Genomic DNA, 18,329 nt, shown 5'->3' on the forward strand with positions numbered 1-18,329 from the left:
TCTCTGCATTTTTTTCTACCAAAATGAATCACTTCTCTTCTCTGCATTAAATGTCATCTGCCACTTGTCCTCCCATTCCACCAATCAGTCTATGTCCTTTTGAAGTTCTACACTATCCTCCTCACAGTTCATAATACTTCAAAAGTTTTTATTGTCTGCAAATTTTGAAATTGTGCCTTGTTACACCAAGGTCTAGGTCGTTAAATTATATCAGGAAGAGCAAGAGTCCTAACACCGACCCCTGAGAAACTGCACTATAAACCTTCCTCCAGTACAAAAAACAAGCATTAACCACTACTCTCTCTTTCCTGTCACTCAGCCACTTTTGTATCCATATGTTGCTACTGCCCCTTTTATTCCATGAACTCTAACTTTGCTCACAAGTCTGTTCTGCGACAGTTTATCAAGTGCCTTTTGGAAGTCCATGTACACAATATCAACAGCATTACCCTCATCAACTCTCTCTGCTATATCAAAAAACTCAGGCAAGTTAGTTAAACACAATTTGCCCTTAATAAATCCTTGCTGGCTTTCCTTAATTGACCCGCATTTGTCCAAGTGACTATTAATTTTGTCCTGAATTATTGTTTCTAGAAATTTCCCCACCACCGAGGTTGAACTGACTGGCCTGTAGTTGCAGGGCTTATCTTTACACCATTTTTTTGAACAACGGTGTTACATTTGCAATTTTCGTGGCCTCTTACACCATCCCTGAGTCGAAGAAAGATTGGAAAATGATGGTCAGGGCCACCACAATTTCCATTCTCAATTCCATCATTATCCTTGGATGCAACTCATCTGGTCCTGGTGCCTTATCAACTTTAAGTACAGACAGCCAATCCAATATGGCTTCCTTATCAATTTTAAACCCTTCAAGTGTCTGAACTACCTCTCTTTCACCATGGCCTGCGCAGCATCATCTTCCTTGGTAAAGACAAATGCAAAGTATTCATTTAATACCTCAACCATGCCCCCTGCCTCCATGTGTAAATCCCCTTTGTGGTCCTTAATCAGCCCCACTCTTCCTTTACCGTTCTTTTAATATTTATATCCTTATAGAAGACTTTGGAGTTCCCTTTTATGTTAGCTGCCAGTCTCTTCTCTTTGCTTCTCTTATTAGTTTTTTCAATTCCCCTCTGAAACTTCTATATTCAGGCCTGGTTCTCAATTATATTATCCATCTGAAACCTGTCATAAGTACACTTTTTCTTCTTCATCTTCATCTCCATCTCTTTATCATCCAGGGAGCTCTGGATTTGTTTTCCCTACCTTTCCCTTTTGTAGGAAGATACCTTAACGGTGCCCAAACTATCTCATCTTTAAAGGCAGCCCATTGTTCAGTTACTGTTTTGTCTGCCAACTTTTGATTCCAGTTTGTCTGGGTCAGATCCATTCTTACCCCATTGAAGTTGGCTTTCCCCCAGTTAATTATTCTTACTCTAGATTGTTCCTTGTCCTTTTCCATAGCCAATCTAAACCTTATGATACAATGATCACCGTCCCCTAAATGTTCCCCTACTGACACTTGATCCACTTGGCCCACCTCATTCCCAAGAACAAGGTCTAGCATTGTCTCTTTTCTCGTTGGATTGGAAACATATTGCTGTTGAAAATTCTCGTGAACATACTTTAGGAACTCTTGACCCTCTTTGCCCTTTACACTACTACTATCCCAGTTTATATTTGGATAATTAAAGCCCCCATTATAACTACTCAATTATTCTTGCATCTCTGTGTAATTTCCTTGCAAATTTGTTCCTCTACATCCTTTCCGCTAGTTGGTGGCCTATAGACAACACCAAGCAATGTAATTGCACCTTGTTTCTTTCTTAGTTCTAGCCAAATAGATTCTGTCCTTGACCACTCTGGGACATCCTCTCTCTCCAGCACCGTAATGTTCTCCTTAATCAATACTTCCACCCCTCCCCCTTTCCTTTCCTATCTTTCCTGAACGCCATGTAATATACCCAGTCCTACCCTTCTTTGAGTCAGGTCTCCGTTATAGCTACAACATCATATTTCCACCGGGTTCAGGCGGGAGACTGACAGGGTCTATCCAGGCAGCCAATACTGAAGGGAGCCAGACAGTTCGCTTAACTCCACCCACATGGCTCCCGGCTGGTAGTTTAAATCAGGGCTTTAGATCAGACAGCAGTAGGAAGTTCTTCACTTAAAGGGTGATAAATGTCTGGAATATTCTGAAAGGCAGTGAAGTAGAAATGGGGTGCGAAATTAGTCTCCGTAACACAGCTGGTGCTGGTGCTACACAAGCCCCAAGGCAAGAGAATTGCGCCACCCACACTCCGGCATGGCCCTCATGGTGCTCCATGCTGAGAAGGGCACTAGTGTAGGCATGCCATGCATACACCAGAAGGGGCAGGACTGTGCTAACATGATGTCAAACAGTCTTTCCAGCTGATTTGATATTAGTTTCAGGAACTTCATCTATGCATGTCCAAACAACGCCTGTGCTGATCAGGCATTCAGCAAGGGCCCATCCAACAGAGCTATTTAAATGGCCAGGCATCAACTTGCAGGTGAGGTGCTTTAACTTACTTCTGCTTAGGCTGAGTTTGTGGAAGTACTGTGTTGTATTTTTGGAAATCATTTGGTTAGCTGGTGCTTAAAATTAGGGACAGAGGATTTGGTGACCGATGTATGGGGTTGTGCTTGTATTGCCTCTTGGTGTACAATATGACCATCAGATGGAGCAGAGGCTGCAGACAGGGCAAGCTGTGCGAAGACTGAGGAGGAGGGCTCTCCGCAGAAGGCCTTACCCACCAAGAACTTGAAGGGTGGCACAGTGGCGCAGTAGTTAGCACCTCAGCCTCACAGCTCCAGGGACCCGGGTTCGATTCTGGGTACTGCCTGTGCGGAGTTTGCAAGTTCTCCCTGTGACCGCGTGGGTTTTCGCCGGGTGCTCCGGTTTCCTCCCACAGCCAAAGACTTGCAGGTTGATAGGTAAATTGGCCATTATAAATTGCCCCAGTACAGGAAGGTGGTAAGGAATATGGGATTACTGTAGGGTTAGTATAAATGGGTGGTTGTTGGTCGGCACAGACTCAGTGGGCCGAAGGGCCTGTTTCAGTGCTGTATCTCTAAATAAATAAATAAAAATTTTCTCCGACCTCCACCTTACCCAGGAGCATTGCCTAACGTGATTCAGGTTCAACAAGGAGGCAGTCTCAGAACAGTGCCAACAACCTGACCTGGAGCCTCACACCAGAGTGACGATGCTGCTGTAAAGGTCACAGAAGCATTGATCTTTTATACGTTCTGGTCCTTCCAGATGGGAGCAGAAGACATCTCCAACATAGCCCAGTACACTGTTCATCGGGGCATCCGGGAGGTCACAGAGGCCATCGACTCCAAAAGAGGAGAGAATATCAACCTCCACCTCATCAGGGACAAACAGGATGGAAGGGCATGTGGCCTAGCCAGAATAATGGGATTCCCAATGGTTCAAGGTGCTATTGACTGCATGCTCTGCAGGCCCCTACGACAACAGGGAGAGGCACAGGAACCGTAAGAGCACCATTCTACCAACCTGCAGTTGGTGTGCGACCATGTCATTGTGTCAGTGAATGCCTGCTGTCCCGGCAGCAGCCATGTTGCATTCATTCTGTGCCAGTTAGCTGTACCTACCTTCAGGTCTTCACAGAGAACCAAAGGTTGACTCCTCAGGGACCCAGGCTAACCCCTGGACATATGGCTAATGACCCTCATCACCACACAATCTTAAAAGGACAGTGGGCATATAATGAGAGCCAGGGAGCTACAAGGAACATCATGGAGCAGACAGTCGGTTTGCTTAGTCAATGTTCTGCTGTTGTGACCACTTGGAGGGCACCTATAGTACACATTGAAGTGGGTTTTGAAGTTCGTAGTGGTCTGCTGCATCCTCCATGACATTGTCATCATGAGGGCGCAGCCACTGCCTACAGGAATCCTGAGGTCACCTCGGGAGGAGGAGGAAGGGGAGGCATGGAGGATATATACTGGATCCCTTTGCTCCAGATGGACTGACAGAGATTGCATGCTCAGACTCCATTTTCAATGAAACTGCTTCCCCTGATGAATATTCCCCACTATCCCAATGCAGCATCCCCTTGGCAACCATCTAACGTTAGAGGTCACCCCCAAAAACTTCCCATTAACGTCTTTAGCCAAAAACTTATCCGATTATCTAAACAGAAATGAACCATTCACCCCTGTGCAATCCCTTAGTTCCTGTCTTGCGGATGCCCTTGTCTATCTTAGAGCTACTAGACAGTGCTATCCCAGTGGCTGGAGCATTGCTGATGGAAGGCTGCTGCCTTTCACTGGGGGAGACTGCAGATGGCCTTGCAGGATTCCCTCGAGCAGCTCTAGGCCTTGAGCACCCGGCCTCAGACTGCGTTACCTCAGTCTGGCCCGGCTGCCTGAGCAAGGGCACGGGTGGAGTGGCAGTGGTGGGAGCCTGAATGCTGTCATTCCGAGATAGGCCGGCACCTCTGCAATCCTAGTAATCTGTTGGAGGACAGATTGCTGAACTGCCGCAAGAGTCTGCATGCCTCTTTGAGGATTGAGATCCGCAGCCATGATGCCAGCAGTCTGAACGTGCATGACAGCAAACATGGATCTCATTACCTCTGTCTGAGCTTCCACTACAGCACTGAGATGTTGGGTGGCTTCCTATGCTGCAGTGGGAGCTGAGGCAGCAGCCATCAGATGCTCCATCACGTCTGGGTCTACTAGTGCTGTCATGAATTTGACCACCATTTCCATGGTGGAAAGGATGGGCTCCAAGCTCTGCGCAATGCCTTGTACCATGTTGAAGACAGCCTCCCTCATGCACCTTGACAGTGACAAGAGCCTTGCTGGCAGGCCTGCCAATGCATCATGCATCTCGGTGTGCATGTTCATCAACGTTCTCCTGTATATCACCTTATCAAAGTCCTCATCTGAGTCTCCTGTAGCAGAACTTGTCTGTGACCTCACCCTTAAGGGAGGTGGCACACAAACTGTCCTTTCTTCTGACCTGGCGGCAGCCCACTATGCCCAGTGACTCACCATCCTGACTCTATACTACCCTCAAAGGTATGCACAGTGCCAGTATCTGAGTTGGTGGCTGCGAGTGTGTGATCAGGTGACAATGCTTCCTCATCAATGGAGTGCAGTTCCTCTCTCTCCTAGGTGGACTGTGGCTGACCAGGCAGCAGTTCTTGGGTATCTGAAAGCATAAAAGCAGAAGGGGAGGGTTGAGATGAGCGAACCAGAAGGGTGTAGAGCAAGAGGTCAATGGTCACACTACCTGCAACTTTCACTTCATGCCAGATAGGATGGGGTTGAGGAGGGAGATGAGCAGGGGCATAAGGCAGTAAGATACTGCGTCTTACTGGATAGACTCGTGAATGCAAAATGCTGTACGCTCTGTCGCAGCTGGCCCCAAAATGCAGAGCACCATGTCCTTAGTCGGGCTAAGTGGATAAAGGCATGCCAGCTGCCCGCCAGTTCTCTGCTGCTCCCTTCTGTTATGGGCGGCATTGTCCTGCAACAGTGAGGGCAGGATGTCAGTGATAGTATTACGAGGTGTTTGGATTATGTACCTGCCATAGCTGAATAGCTGGAGGTGGTATGGAGGTTGGCATCATTGGAAAGTGTGTATCGGTAAGGTGAAGTATATGGATGTTAGGCATGAACCCTGAGTGCTCGTGACTGCTGCTGGGTGAGTGATTAGTGTGTGGTGCATTGAGCAGGATGAGAGGCTGGTGGTTTGGTAGCTAAAATGTGTGAAGATGCTTTCACTGACCTTGACCATGTGTGTGAGGCCATTAAACTTCTTCCGGCACTGTTCCCAGGTCCTCTGGGCCAGACTCTGGGTGTTGACCTCCCTTGCCGCATACACACATTCCCTTTGAAGAGTCCACCTTGAGGGCCTCCTGGTCCCTTGCAAAAATATGGTCTCTCTCCTATCCACCTCCCTCGCTAATGTCTCCAGTTCTATATCAGTGAACCTGGGAGCCCTGTCTCTGGTCTGATGTTCTATTTTTCTTGTTCAGAATTGCAGCAGTGGAATTCAGTCGCAGCCTCCTGTGGTTCAATGCAGCTTCCCTTTAAGAGGGAAGGACTGCCTTTAGGAGCTGGAGGCTAGCTGGAATGCATGCGATCCTGACACGTTATTAGACCCCATGTTGTGTGTACAACCAGCCAGCAGCGCAGGTCATGCTGGGCTGCATGCTGAAATTATTCAAATAGGATACAGCAGGAAGTTGCAGGCTCCCTACCTCGACAGCAGTGGGCACGGGCAGGTCGCAAACCGTGACGCCTGAGCCCAAAAACGGGTGCAGGCCAATTTCTAACCCATGGTCTTTAGGATATTCAAAACTTAACTGGATACTAGGTGGAATAATTGGAATATTAGAAGAGTGAGCTTCAGTGGTCTTTTTCAATGTTACATGATCAATTCATAACATTTTTTAAAACTATGCTTCTCTTAAAAATGACCAGTTTATGGACTGTAACTTCAGCATTCAACATTTAACCAGTTGATGAAGGTTTAGAAAAGGGCAATGTCATTCCAGTATGAGAAATGGTAAAGAATTAAAAAAGAAAACTTTTTAATCAGATATGATATTGCAGTATGTGTATTTGTAACTCTGGGGAAGCCAACAAATTAAAGAACAATATCTCCTCTGTTGTGGTGTCTTATCTAGTGTAGACTTGAAAACTTAAACATTAATCTGCACTTTTTCTATTGACTTAAAAGGTAAAGGAAAACCTTGGGGAATCTTAAGGTTGAAAGTATTCTTCCAATATCTCCATGAAAAGTATAATTATAAATAAACTACATTTTTAAAAATGCCTTGTGTGAAATTAGCATTGAGATGGAATTGAAGATAGAACTATACTAGCTTGTGTCCTCAGTGCACTTACCTATTGAGCCATTAGAAGAGCCCTACTTGCATCATTTTCTTCAATGTTAATTAATATCCACTTTTTTAAAATGTATTTACATATGGCTGGTCTATGATCAGAGATACTCGGCTGGATTTCAGTTAACGACAGAGCAAGAATACCACTCACCTACATAAATTCACCGCGAACACAGCACAATTTCCTCCCAACCCTCATTAGTTATATACACCAGGTTTGAAGCGCTAATAGCACTACTGAACATAGAACAGTACAGCACAGTACAGGCCCTTCGGCCCACGATGTTGTGCCGAACCTTTAACCTACTCTAAGATCAAACTAACTACCTACCCTTCATTCTACTATCATCCATGTACCTATCCAAGAGTCGCTTAAATGTCCCTAATGTATCTGCTTCTACCACCACCGCTGGCAGCACATTCCACGCACCCACCACTCTCTGTGTAAAGAACCTACCTCTGACATCTCCCCTAAACCTTCCTCCAATCACCTTCAAATTATGCCCCCTGGTGATAGCCCTTTCCGCCCTGGGAAAAAGTCTCTGGCTATCCACTCTATCTATGCCTCTCATCATCTTGTACCCCTCTATCAAGTCACCTCTCATCCTTCTTCGCTCCAATGAGAAAAGCCCTAGCTCCCTCAACCTTTCTTCATAAGACATGCCCTCCAGTCCAGGCAGCATCCTGGTAAATCTCCTCTGCACCCTCTCTAAAGCTTCCACATCCTTCCTATAATGAGGCAACCAGAACTGAACACAATATTCCAAGTGTGGTCTAACCAGGGCTTTATAGAGCTGCAGCATAACCTCGCGGCTCTTAAACTCAATCCCCCTGTTAATGAAAGCCAACACACCATACGCCTTCTTAACAACCCTATCAACTTGGGTGGCAACTTTGAGCGATCTATGGACATGGACCCCAAGATCCCTCTGTTCCTCCACACTACCAAGAATCCTGTCTTTAAGCCTGTATTCTGCATTCAAATTTGACCTTCCAAAATGAATCACTTCACACTTTTCCAGGTTGAACTCCATCTGCCACTTCTCAGCCCAGCTCTGCATCCTGTCAATGTCCCGTTGCAACCTACAACAGCCTTCCACACTATCCACAACTCCAGCAACCTTTGTGTCATCGGCAAACTTGCTAACCCAGCCTTCCACTTCCTCATCCAAGTCATTTATAAAAATCACAAAGAGCAGAGGTCCCAGAACAGATCCCTGCGGAACACCACTGGTCACCGAGCTCCATGCTGAATACTTTCCATCTACTACCACCCTCTGTCTGCTATGGGCCAGCCAATTTTGTATCCAGACAGCCAACTTCCCCTGTATCCCATGCCTCCTCACTTTCTGAATGAGCCTACCATGGGGAACCTTATCAAACGCCTTGCTAAAATCCAAATACACCACATCCACTGCTCTTCCTTCATCAATGTGTTTTGTCACATCTTCAAAGAATTCAATAAGGCTTGTGAGGCATGACCTGCCCCTCACAAAGCCATGCTGACTGTCTCTAATCAAACCATGCTTTTCCAAATAATCATAAATCCTGTCTCTCAGAATCCTCTCCAATAATTTGCCCACTACCGACGTAAGACTGACTGGTCTATAATTCCCAGGGTTATCCCTATTCCCTTTCTTGAACAAGGGAACAACATTTGCCACCCTCCAATCATCCGGTACTACTCCAGTGGAGAGTGAGGACGCAAAGATCATCGCCAAAGGCGCAGCAATCTCTTCCCTTGCATCCCGTAATATCCTTGGGTATATCCCGTCTGGCCCCGGGGACTTATCTGCCCTCATATCATTTAAAATTTCCAGCACATCCTCCCTCTTAACCTCAACCTGTTCGAGCATATCAGCCTGTTCCACGCTGTCCTCACGAACGACCGGGTCCCTCTCACTAGTGAATACTGAAGCAAAGTATTCATTTAGGATCTTCCCTACCTCCTCCGACTCCAGGCACAAGTTTCCTCCACTATCCCTGATCGGCCCTACCCTCACTCTGGCCATCCTCTTGTTCCTCACATAAGTGTAGAATGCCTTGGGATTTTCCTTAATCCTACCCGCCAAGACTTTTTCATGTCCCCTTCTAGCTCTCCTAAGTCCATTCTTCAGTTCCTTCCTGGCTACCTTGTAACCCTCTAGAGCCCTGTCTGATCCTTGCTTCCTCAACCTTAAGTAAGCTTCCTTCTTCCTCTGGACTATCTGTTCCACATCTCTTGTCATCCAAGGTTCCTTCACCCTACCATCCCTTCCTTGCCTCATCAGGACAAACCTATCCAGCAGTCGCAGCAAGCGCTCCCTAAACAACCTCCACATTTCTGTCGTGCATTTCCCTGAGAACATCTGTTCCCAGTTTATGCTCCCCAGTTCCTGCCTAATAGCATTGTAATTCCCCCTCCCCCAATTAAATATTTTCCCATCCCGTCTGCTCCTGTCCCTCTCCATGACTATAGTAAAGGCCAGGGAGTTGTGATCACTATCACCGAAATGCTCTCCCACCGAGAGATCTGCCACCTGGCCTGGTTCGTTGCCAAGCACCAAGTCCAACATCGCCTCCCCTCTAGTCGGCCTATCTACATATTGAGTCAGGAAACCTTCCTGGACACACCTGACAAAAACTGCTCCATCCAAACTATTTGCACTAAGGAGGTTCCAATCAATATTAGGGAAGTTGAAGTCACCCATGACAACAACCCTGTTACTTCTGCACCTTTCCAAAATCTGCCTCCCAATCTGTTCTTCCGTGTCTCTGTTGCTATTGGGGGGTCTATAGAAAACTCCCAACAAAGTGACTGCTCCTTTCCTGTTTCTGACTTCCACCCATAATGACTCAGTAGACAAACCCTCCTCGACGACCTCCCTTTCTGCAGCTGTGATACTATCCCTGATTAGCAATGCCACTCCCCCACCTCTTTTACCTCCCTCCCTATTCCTTTTGAAACATCGAAACCCCGGAACATCCAACATCCATTCCTGCCCCTGTGATATCCACATCTCCGTAATGGCCACAACATCGTAGCTCCAAGTACTGATCCATGCTCTATAAGTTCATCACCCTTATTCCTGACACTTCTTGCGTTAAAATAGACACACTTCAACCCATCATACAGGCTGCAACTTTGTCGTGTCAATTGTCTAACCTTCCTCACAGACTCTCTGCATTCGGTATCTGCCTGTTCAACAGCTACCCCATCCACTGATCCATAGCTCCGGTTCCCATCCCCCTGCCAAACTAGTTTAAACCCTCCCGAAGAGCTCTAGCAAACCTCCCGCCCAGGATATTGGTGCCCCTCCAGTTCAGATGCAACCCGTCCTTCTTGTACAGGTCCCACCTTCCCCAGAAAGTATCCCAATGATCCACATATCTGAATCCCTCCCTCCTACACCAGTTCTGTAGCCACATGTTCAGCTGCACTCACTCCCTGTTTCTAGCCTCACTAGCACATGGCACCGGTAACAATCCTGAGATTACTACTCTGCTCGTCCTGCCTTTCAGCTTCCACCCTAACTCCCTATATTCGCTTTTCAGGTCCTCATCCCTTTTCCTAGCTATGTCATTGGTACCGATATGTACCACGACCTCTGGCTGCTCCCCCTCCCGAGACGGACTGTCTGGACAAAAGGCGCAAAATTATTTTATTCTTTAATTAGGGGAAAGGCTATTTTATCTTCACACGATTTAAATTTTAGATTTAATTTACTGTGCTCTTTCTCGTAATAAACGTCGAGAGTACAAAGAAGATCTATATGAAGGCAAAGTAACACCCACCTTCAGTAAAAATGGTCTCCTCAATGTGGTATCTGCCTCAGGGATACTTTGCTGCATTGCTTCCTGCCACTTATGCAGGGGTAGAAATCATGTCTGTTTGGTTGGAGGTTGTGGAAAATGGGTTTGAGGGGGTTAGTTATGTTCCCGTGACCCCATTTACTTCAAGTGGATCAGGCTGCTCATTGGGCTGAAAGGAGACTGGCACTTTTTTGGAAGGCTAATTCAGCTGAAGATTTCTTGCTGCAAAGTTGAGGCAGAAGTTTCTAAGAACCCACTTTAATCCATTTACCATCCCAAAATAGGTGGTAACTTGTTGAAAATGTTAGACGTTCTGTGCTAGCCAAATAGTCTCAGCTCTTAGGTGTTCAGTCTTCTTTCATTATATATAAGGTAGAGAATTTTGGCCCTTTATCCAACCAAAATTACATTCTATTCTGAGCAATTGGATTCACAATTTTTCAGAAATTTCTCATTGTCTTTGTTACTCTGACAGGATCCAGGGGCGGGGTAGGATTAAATTGGAAAATTTGTGAAACCAATCCCAATCTGCCAGGAAAGCATCAGCATCCATTTTAACCGCAGCAGGTTCTGGGGAGTCCAAACAAACCCTACTGGAGAGACATAACTTAGTTTATCATATTCAATTGAGGCACCATGCCTGATATTTTGGCAGCAGTTGGAATTTAACACCTCCTATATGGCTTTTTCACAGCTTGGGAAGCTAAAGGGTGGGGGTGGGGGGGTGTGCAGCCTCATCTAGCAGATAAGTACTTTTTATAGCACTCCTTGTGCTCCCCCCAGTCCCTCAAGCAAATCTTCAGCCGACATTGGCCAACCATCTCTCCAAACCGGATCTCTTTCGGTTCCTCCCCCTCCCTCATTACCAGTCTGAATTCCCACCTCCACCAACCTCACGATGTTTTCCAGTCCCCCCCCCCCCCCCCCCACTTCCTCCTGATTGTCCATCCGACCATATCCCCACCACCACCCCCTTACTAACCCGTGAACACTCCCGGTCCCAACCTCGTCCCCATTCCTAGTCCAACTGTCACCAACCCTGCGATGTTTCCCAGTCCCTCCTCTCTTCTGATTGCCAGTTGAACCCACCAACTCCAAAACCTCTCCCGGTCCCCCTTCCTTCTGATTTCCTGTCTGACCTCCACCAACCTGCAATGTTTCCCAGTTCCTCCTTCCTGCAGTTTGCTGGTCCTCCACAAACCCGCAATGGTTCCTGGTTGCTGGCAACTGTCCCCAACGTGGAGGATGTTATAGAGATAGGGAAGGGAGAGGCCAAGGAGGGATTTGAAAACAAAGAAGAAAATTTTTAAATCGAGGAGTTGCTGGACCAGGAGCCAATGTAGGTGAGCGACAGCAGGGGTGATCGGGACTTGGTGCAAGTTAGGATATGGGCAACAGAGTTTTGGATGAGCTTGGGGCCCCTCCTGATGCATACAGTCTATTATGCTTCCTGCATTGCAATGAATGGATACAGGTTAATCATGTAACATAACCCAGCTTCCGTTTTCAGGGATTATTCAATTAAGCCCCTCGAATATTTGTTGAAAGAAATTGGGGGAGATTTTCAGCAGTGTATTCAGGTGCTAAAGGGCCTCCAAGGTGGCCAAAATGGGGGCCTGAGCTGAAACACCAGTTTAGCCAGTTTAACACGACACGGACTTGGTAAAGAAGTTGGTGCCTGTAGGAACAGCCACCTGGAGGCTTGTTAAGCAGCTGATTGACACTTAAAATGCCTGCTAGTGCTCATTAAATAGGCTGTTCATCATTTTAAATGAAAGCAGAAAATGCTGGAAATACTCATCAGGTCTGGCAACATCTGCAGAGAGAGAAACAGAGTTAATGTTTCAGATCTGTGATCTTTCATCAGAACGAGGAAAAGTTAGAAATGTAATAGGTTTTGAGCACGTGAAAGGGGGAAAGGGTGGGAAAAAGAGCAAAAAGGAAGTTCTGTGATAGGGTGGAGGACAGGAGAGATTAAATGATAAAAGGTTTCATGTTGCAAAGGGAGTGGTAATGGGAGAAGTGAAAAAACAGCGGATGTGTCTAGAGGAGGTGTGAATGACAGGATAGCTGTCATCTGAATACAAAGTAAAGAGAATAAGTGAGAAACTAGAGAAAAGAATAAACCAACAAAGAAACATGGAACAAAATGGGGTCAGAGCTTATGCTCTAAAGTTGTTGAACTCAGTGCTGAGTCCAGAAGGCTGTAAAATGCCCAATCGAAAGAAGAGGTGCTTTTCCACAAGCTTACGTTGACCTTCAATAGCAGGACAAGGTCAGGAAGGTCAGAGTGGGAGCAAGTTGGAGAATTAAAATGACAGGCAACTGAAAGCTCAGGGTCACACTTGCAGAACTGAATGGAGGTGTTCTGCAAAGCAGTCATCCAGTCTGCGTTTGGTCTCCTTTACATTGGGGAGACCAAACACAGACTGGGTTGAACTTATGGGGAACACCTCTGTTTAGTCCGCAGTTGTGACCCTGAGCTTCCAATCGCCTGTCATTTTAATTCTCCACCTTGCTCCCACTCTGACTTTTCTGTGCTTGTCTTGCTGCAGTGGTTCCATTGAAGCTCCACGTAAGCTCGAGGAATAGCACCTCATCTTTCAACTGAGCACTTTACAGCCTTCTGGACTCAACATTGAGCTCAACTATTTTAGATCATAACATCTGCCCCCATTTTGTTTTGTGTTTCTTTGCTGGTTTGTTTTTTTTCTCTCATTTTTCTTATTTCTGTTACATTGCTTTTGAACAGCAGCTATCCTGTCATTCACACCTCCTCCAGACACATCTTTTGATTCTTTACCATTACCACTACCTTTGGCCTTGCAACACAAAACCTTTTTTCATTTAATCTCTCCTGTCCTCCACCCTATCACAGACCTTCCCTTTTGTTCTTCTTCCACCAACCACCCCCCCCCCCCCCACCATCCCAACCTTTTCAGTTGCTCAAAACCTATTACATTTAGAACTCTGTTTTTCGCTCCACAGGTCCTGCCAGACCTGCTGTGTATTTTCAGCATTTTCTATGTTTATTTCAGATTTCCAGCATCTGCAATATGTTGCTTTTCTATTCATCATTTTGGTGGCTAGCACTTGTTGTTACATCAAAATATCGACTAGCTGTTTGGGAGTAAATATAACATTGATGTTGGTTTCAAGCACTACTTAAAGGAATACCCACCATTTCATGTTAACTAGCTGCTGGAGCTGTGATGAGGACCTCTGAAACACATCAGGAGACATTTTGTCAAGACTTCGCCAACACTCTAGCAACATTTATTCTGGAAATTCTCTGACAACTTCACTTAAAAAGTGCTGTGCTACTCTACCTTACTGGGCATCTCATTGGAGTCACCAGGAGGAAGGGAGTTAGTTCTTGGTCATCCTTGGTTTGCAAGAGGAATGGGACATGAGGCCAGACAGAGCAGCTGCTGCAGGAGAGAGGGACAGGAGGGCATGGAAAGTGAGATTGATTTCTTCCCACCTGCGAGAACAGGACTCCCCTCCTCCTCTGGGCCTCCTCCATCAGAACCTCGGGTACTTCATCCGCGAAGCTGTGAGCTCTCTTCCTCGGTGACTGAGACATGCTTCAATGTGCTGCTGTGTAACAGCCAGAGAATTCCACATCTTCAGTGGAAGTGGGTATGAGGAGCCCACATATACTGCTCCACAAAAATTGCATCTAATCAGCACTTGAGTGCTAAATTTGTAAATGTCTGGTTTAGCACCTCCGGGCAAGTTCAAATTATGGTAATTAGGAGTTAGGACCAAAATTCTGTGTTAAAATGCAGACTTTCATACAGGCGTATCTTATTAGCACATTACCCATTTTAGTGCTTGTTTTCACCCTTTGGCCAAAATAACCTCAATGGACCTCAATCTGTAATAGAAAGTTAGCACTACTCTATGTTAAAGCTTCACAAATGCATTATTATAGTTGTGATTCTAGTACATTCTAAGCCTAAACCTTGCCCCATTCTTAGTTATAATGTAATCCATTTGTAATGTTCACCATAACTGGTGTATTTGTTGTGTAAAGGATAAATTATGTAATGTGAATTCTGAGTACTTATGAAAATCCAAATGGCTGGAACAGTTGTTCTCTCTTCGAATTTTTTATTTGGCAGCTTATTTCTTGTTAATGATAATTATTTGTTTTGTTTTTAAAAAAATGAAAAACAAAACAGGTAAGGCCACCAATGCAGTACAGCATTTTGTTTTTTATTTTCATCCCACTTTTCCAGTTCCCTGTACACATGCAGCACAATATTTCTGGATCAATTAGGCAGGCAGAATGTCCAGTCCCAGCCTTTGGTAAATTCCACTCTAACCAATCACTAGGTCTACATGATTGGCCCACAACTCTTCTAATGTTTTCATACTTGCTGAGGCAAATGTTGTAAACTGTGCTTTGTATCCTCCTGACTACAGCTGAGCATAGGAGCTCAATTGTTGGGAAATCACCATGCAAATCTCTATCTTGCTACTTCATAACATCTAGTACAGATGAACATATTTTAATATATAGTTTCTCCAAAATTAAACATCATCTTAAGAGCAATTTTATTTAGGTAAAGCTAATTTTGTATTTGTATATTCATGTTTTCTGAAATGCATGATTACTGTGGGGTGTTATATGTCACTGGTATAATCATCATAGATTCAGAATACATAACTTGTAGATGTTATAGAGGGAGAAAAACACTCCTGATTTTGGGAACTCGAAGGACTAAGTAAGCATAGCAACAAATTGCTCAAGCTTTCAAACCATTTTTGGGGTCCTTATTTTTATTAATGTTCTCAAATAAGCTTCGAAGTGTGGCATTATCCTTTTTTACATGCATTTAGTCATGGAGTAAATGATACATGACAGTGACACAAGCTATTTATTAAGATCCGGTCTCAATAGGTCTACAGATTAATTGTGAATTGAGTTTAAGGCAGAAGTTAACTGCACGGTACCTTCTAATATAAATTGCATGAAAAAAGTACACAAAGGCAAAAGCACACAAAAGGCTGTCTCTCAGATCTAGATTTACTTTATAAGGAATCCTGCTGCTTGGTTCCCACAATGTTTTCTATTCCTAATTAATGATTGTTGCTACAGTTAAAAATCTATCTAGTTACTAAAATTATTTATTGTTTTCTTTTTTGTTTTCTGCTAGGTAATAGCACAGCACCAGAACCTGCTAATTTCGAATCCACAGAATACAATAAACTTTACATTGCTTAGCAATGATAATGGCTTCCTGAACTACTACCCAAATTACTTTACACAGAGAACTCTTACTGCAAGGTTTCAGATGAACAATACAAAGCCGCCACACGTACAAATGGTTCGCAAACCAGTGCTCACTATAATGGGATTGTTAGCTTTATTAGGTAAGTAGATTTTTATATTCCTTTTTCAAATGCACATTCCTGAGAAGTGATTAAATAGTAAAATCAATAACCAAGGATTTTTGTTTTGATTTTCCATCTAAAATTGATTCATGGATCAGGCAGCTGTGTGGTTAGTTGATTTTGAATTTTCAGGGGATAACATAGCTTTAAGTGTAGTCCCAAACTGTGTGCAAATTAGCAAAATCCAAGGTTTTGTGCATTAAGGTATACCAGTACTGTAGCATATCCCTATGTAGTACCTAATGCCATTTATCACCCTCATCTGTACATTGTAAAAAAGAAATAGCCAGGCGATCAGATGATGATTTCTGCACTTCCGTATTGTCAAGAAAATCGATATGCCAAATTAGGAATATTAATTCATTGGTTGGAAACTTACATTAAACTTCTAATGGAAAAAAATCCTGCAGTTAGCTTTTAAAAAACTGGCAGCCAAGATGGCCACCACAATTTACATCTGAAACATTTGCATTTTCACAGTCTAAGGCTCCAACCGGAGACAGAGGTCTGAGGAGCATGGACCCAGAACAATGGTGTGCTCTAAGTGATTGAATTACCGAATATTGCTTCATTAGCACTGCATTCAAGGCAATCCTAACACCTTGACTTTGAAAGAGCAAACCCTTCCAAGCGTAAATATTAGCATCCTGGGGCCTGGGGAACCAATTCCGATTCTTGAATCTCATTAGAAGGTTCCAGAGAATATATTGCGGCAGTCATGTGACCGTCTGTCCATCTCTGTGAAAGCTGGGAGTTTCATTCAACAAAGAGAGCCAAGCCAGTAACTCAGACTGTGCAACAGAAGAAAGGCTGTGCGCCTCCCTCTCTCTCTTTTTCTTTCTTTCTCTCTCTCCCCAGATAATATAACAAGTTTGAAAACCGTCTGCGACTGTGGATCCTCCAAACCTACAGATTGCTACAGACAGAGATCAGCGGAAGAGAGTCACCTACTAGTCTGCCTCCTGCGAAACCCTGAGCCAAGCGGGCCAGCCACAAAGTGCACGTTGACCAGCCAAAGACTTCAAGAATATGACGTCAGTCAGAAGACCACCAAATCATCCAACATCACAGATTGTGTATTTAATTTCCATTTATTCTGGACTCTAATCCAACCACAAATTCTACTTTTCTGTGTGTGTGTGTGTGTGTGAGATTCTCGTGTGTGTGTGAGATTCTCGTGTGTGTGTGTGATTCTCATGTGTGTGTGTGTAGTGTGCTTTTTATTTTTTGTTTACATGGGGTTAAGTATAATAAACTCACCTCTTTCTTGTTTAAACTCAAGAAAACCTGTCTGATTGCTTCTTTCACGATCACATTAAAGGTAAAAGGTAAAACACTCACTGAGGTGGTAAACACAACCACTGTTTAAACCACTGTTGCAGTCAAATAAGAGGAAGGGCAAGAGGGGAGCCTGTGACCCCCTCCTCACCTGACCAAAACAGAAATTTGGGAGCTTGTCCAGGATCATAACACAACCACAAACGAGAAATTGGAAGTGGGAAACCAAATTGATCACCACCAAAAAAAAAAATCTTCAATACAGGTTTTCTTTTGGTTTTCACTGTTAGAATAATAACATGTCCACATTCAAGGACAGTACCTTCCTAAGCCAGAGTGAAGTAACTTTGGACAGGTTAAAGGCCCTATCTGTTGAAGAGTTGAGGAATGTAGCTGGGCAGTTAGGATTACTCTCCATTCAAAAGCTAGGAAATTCAAATCCTAAGACTTGTGGCCAACCATTTTTCACTTGAATCTGAAGATTCAGAAACAGGGTTAGAGTCAGAAACAGGCAGTGTAATGTTAGCAAAAATACAATTAGAACAGAGGAGACTAGAATTAGAATTCCAGAGAGAGAAAGAGCAGAGAGAGTGTTAAGAAAGGGAAAAGAAAAGGGAAAAAGAGAGAGTTTCCAGAAGCAGAAGGAGGAAAGAGAGTTAAGGCAGCTTGAATTAATTAGGGGAAGACCCAAAACAACCAGTGAAGGCACGGCTAGTGAGAAAGCTACTCCTAGCTTAAGACCATGTGCTGAGCTCTTAAAGTTCTCCCAGTTGATTCCAAAGTTCAATGAGCGTGATGTGGAAGCATTTTTCATCACTTTGGAAAAGCTTGCAAGGCAGCTGAAATGGCTGGCCGAGAGCTGGATGCTGTTGTTGCAAAGCAAGCTAACAGGAAAAGCCAGATGAAAGGTCATCAGATTAAGAGATGACTAAAAGTGCTATC

General features: G+C 44.5%; 2 protein-coding genes across 15 annotated transcripts in view; one reads left to right on the forward strand and one right to left on the reverse strand.

The window, feature by feature from the left end:
* The window catches only part of idua (alpha-L-iduronidase), a 361,720-nt gene that overhangs the window by 267,379 nt on the left and 76,012 nt on the right, over window positions 1–18,329 (forward strand). Inside the window, exon 8 of the mRNA XM_068041727.1 lies at window positions 15,872–16,088. Within this exon, the coding sequence (XP_067897828.1) occupies window positions 15,872–16,088 (217 nt within the window). The remainder of the gene's footprint in view (window positions 1–15,871; window positions 16,089–18,329) is intronic.
* LOC137374992 (sulfate transporter-like) overlaps window positions 1–18,329 on the reverse strand; it is a 282,625-nt gene that overhangs the window by 253,399 nt on the left and 10,897 nt on the right. The window lies entirely within an intron of this gene.

Source organism: Heterodontus francisci, chromosome 1 (genome assembly GCF_036365525.1).
Source record: "Heterodontus francisci isolate sHetFra1 chromosome 1, sHetFra1.hap1, whole genome shotgun sequence".
NCBI classification, from domain to species: Eukaryota; Metazoa; Chordata; class Chondrichthyes; order Heterodontiformes; family Heterodontidae; genus Heterodontus; species Heterodontus francisci.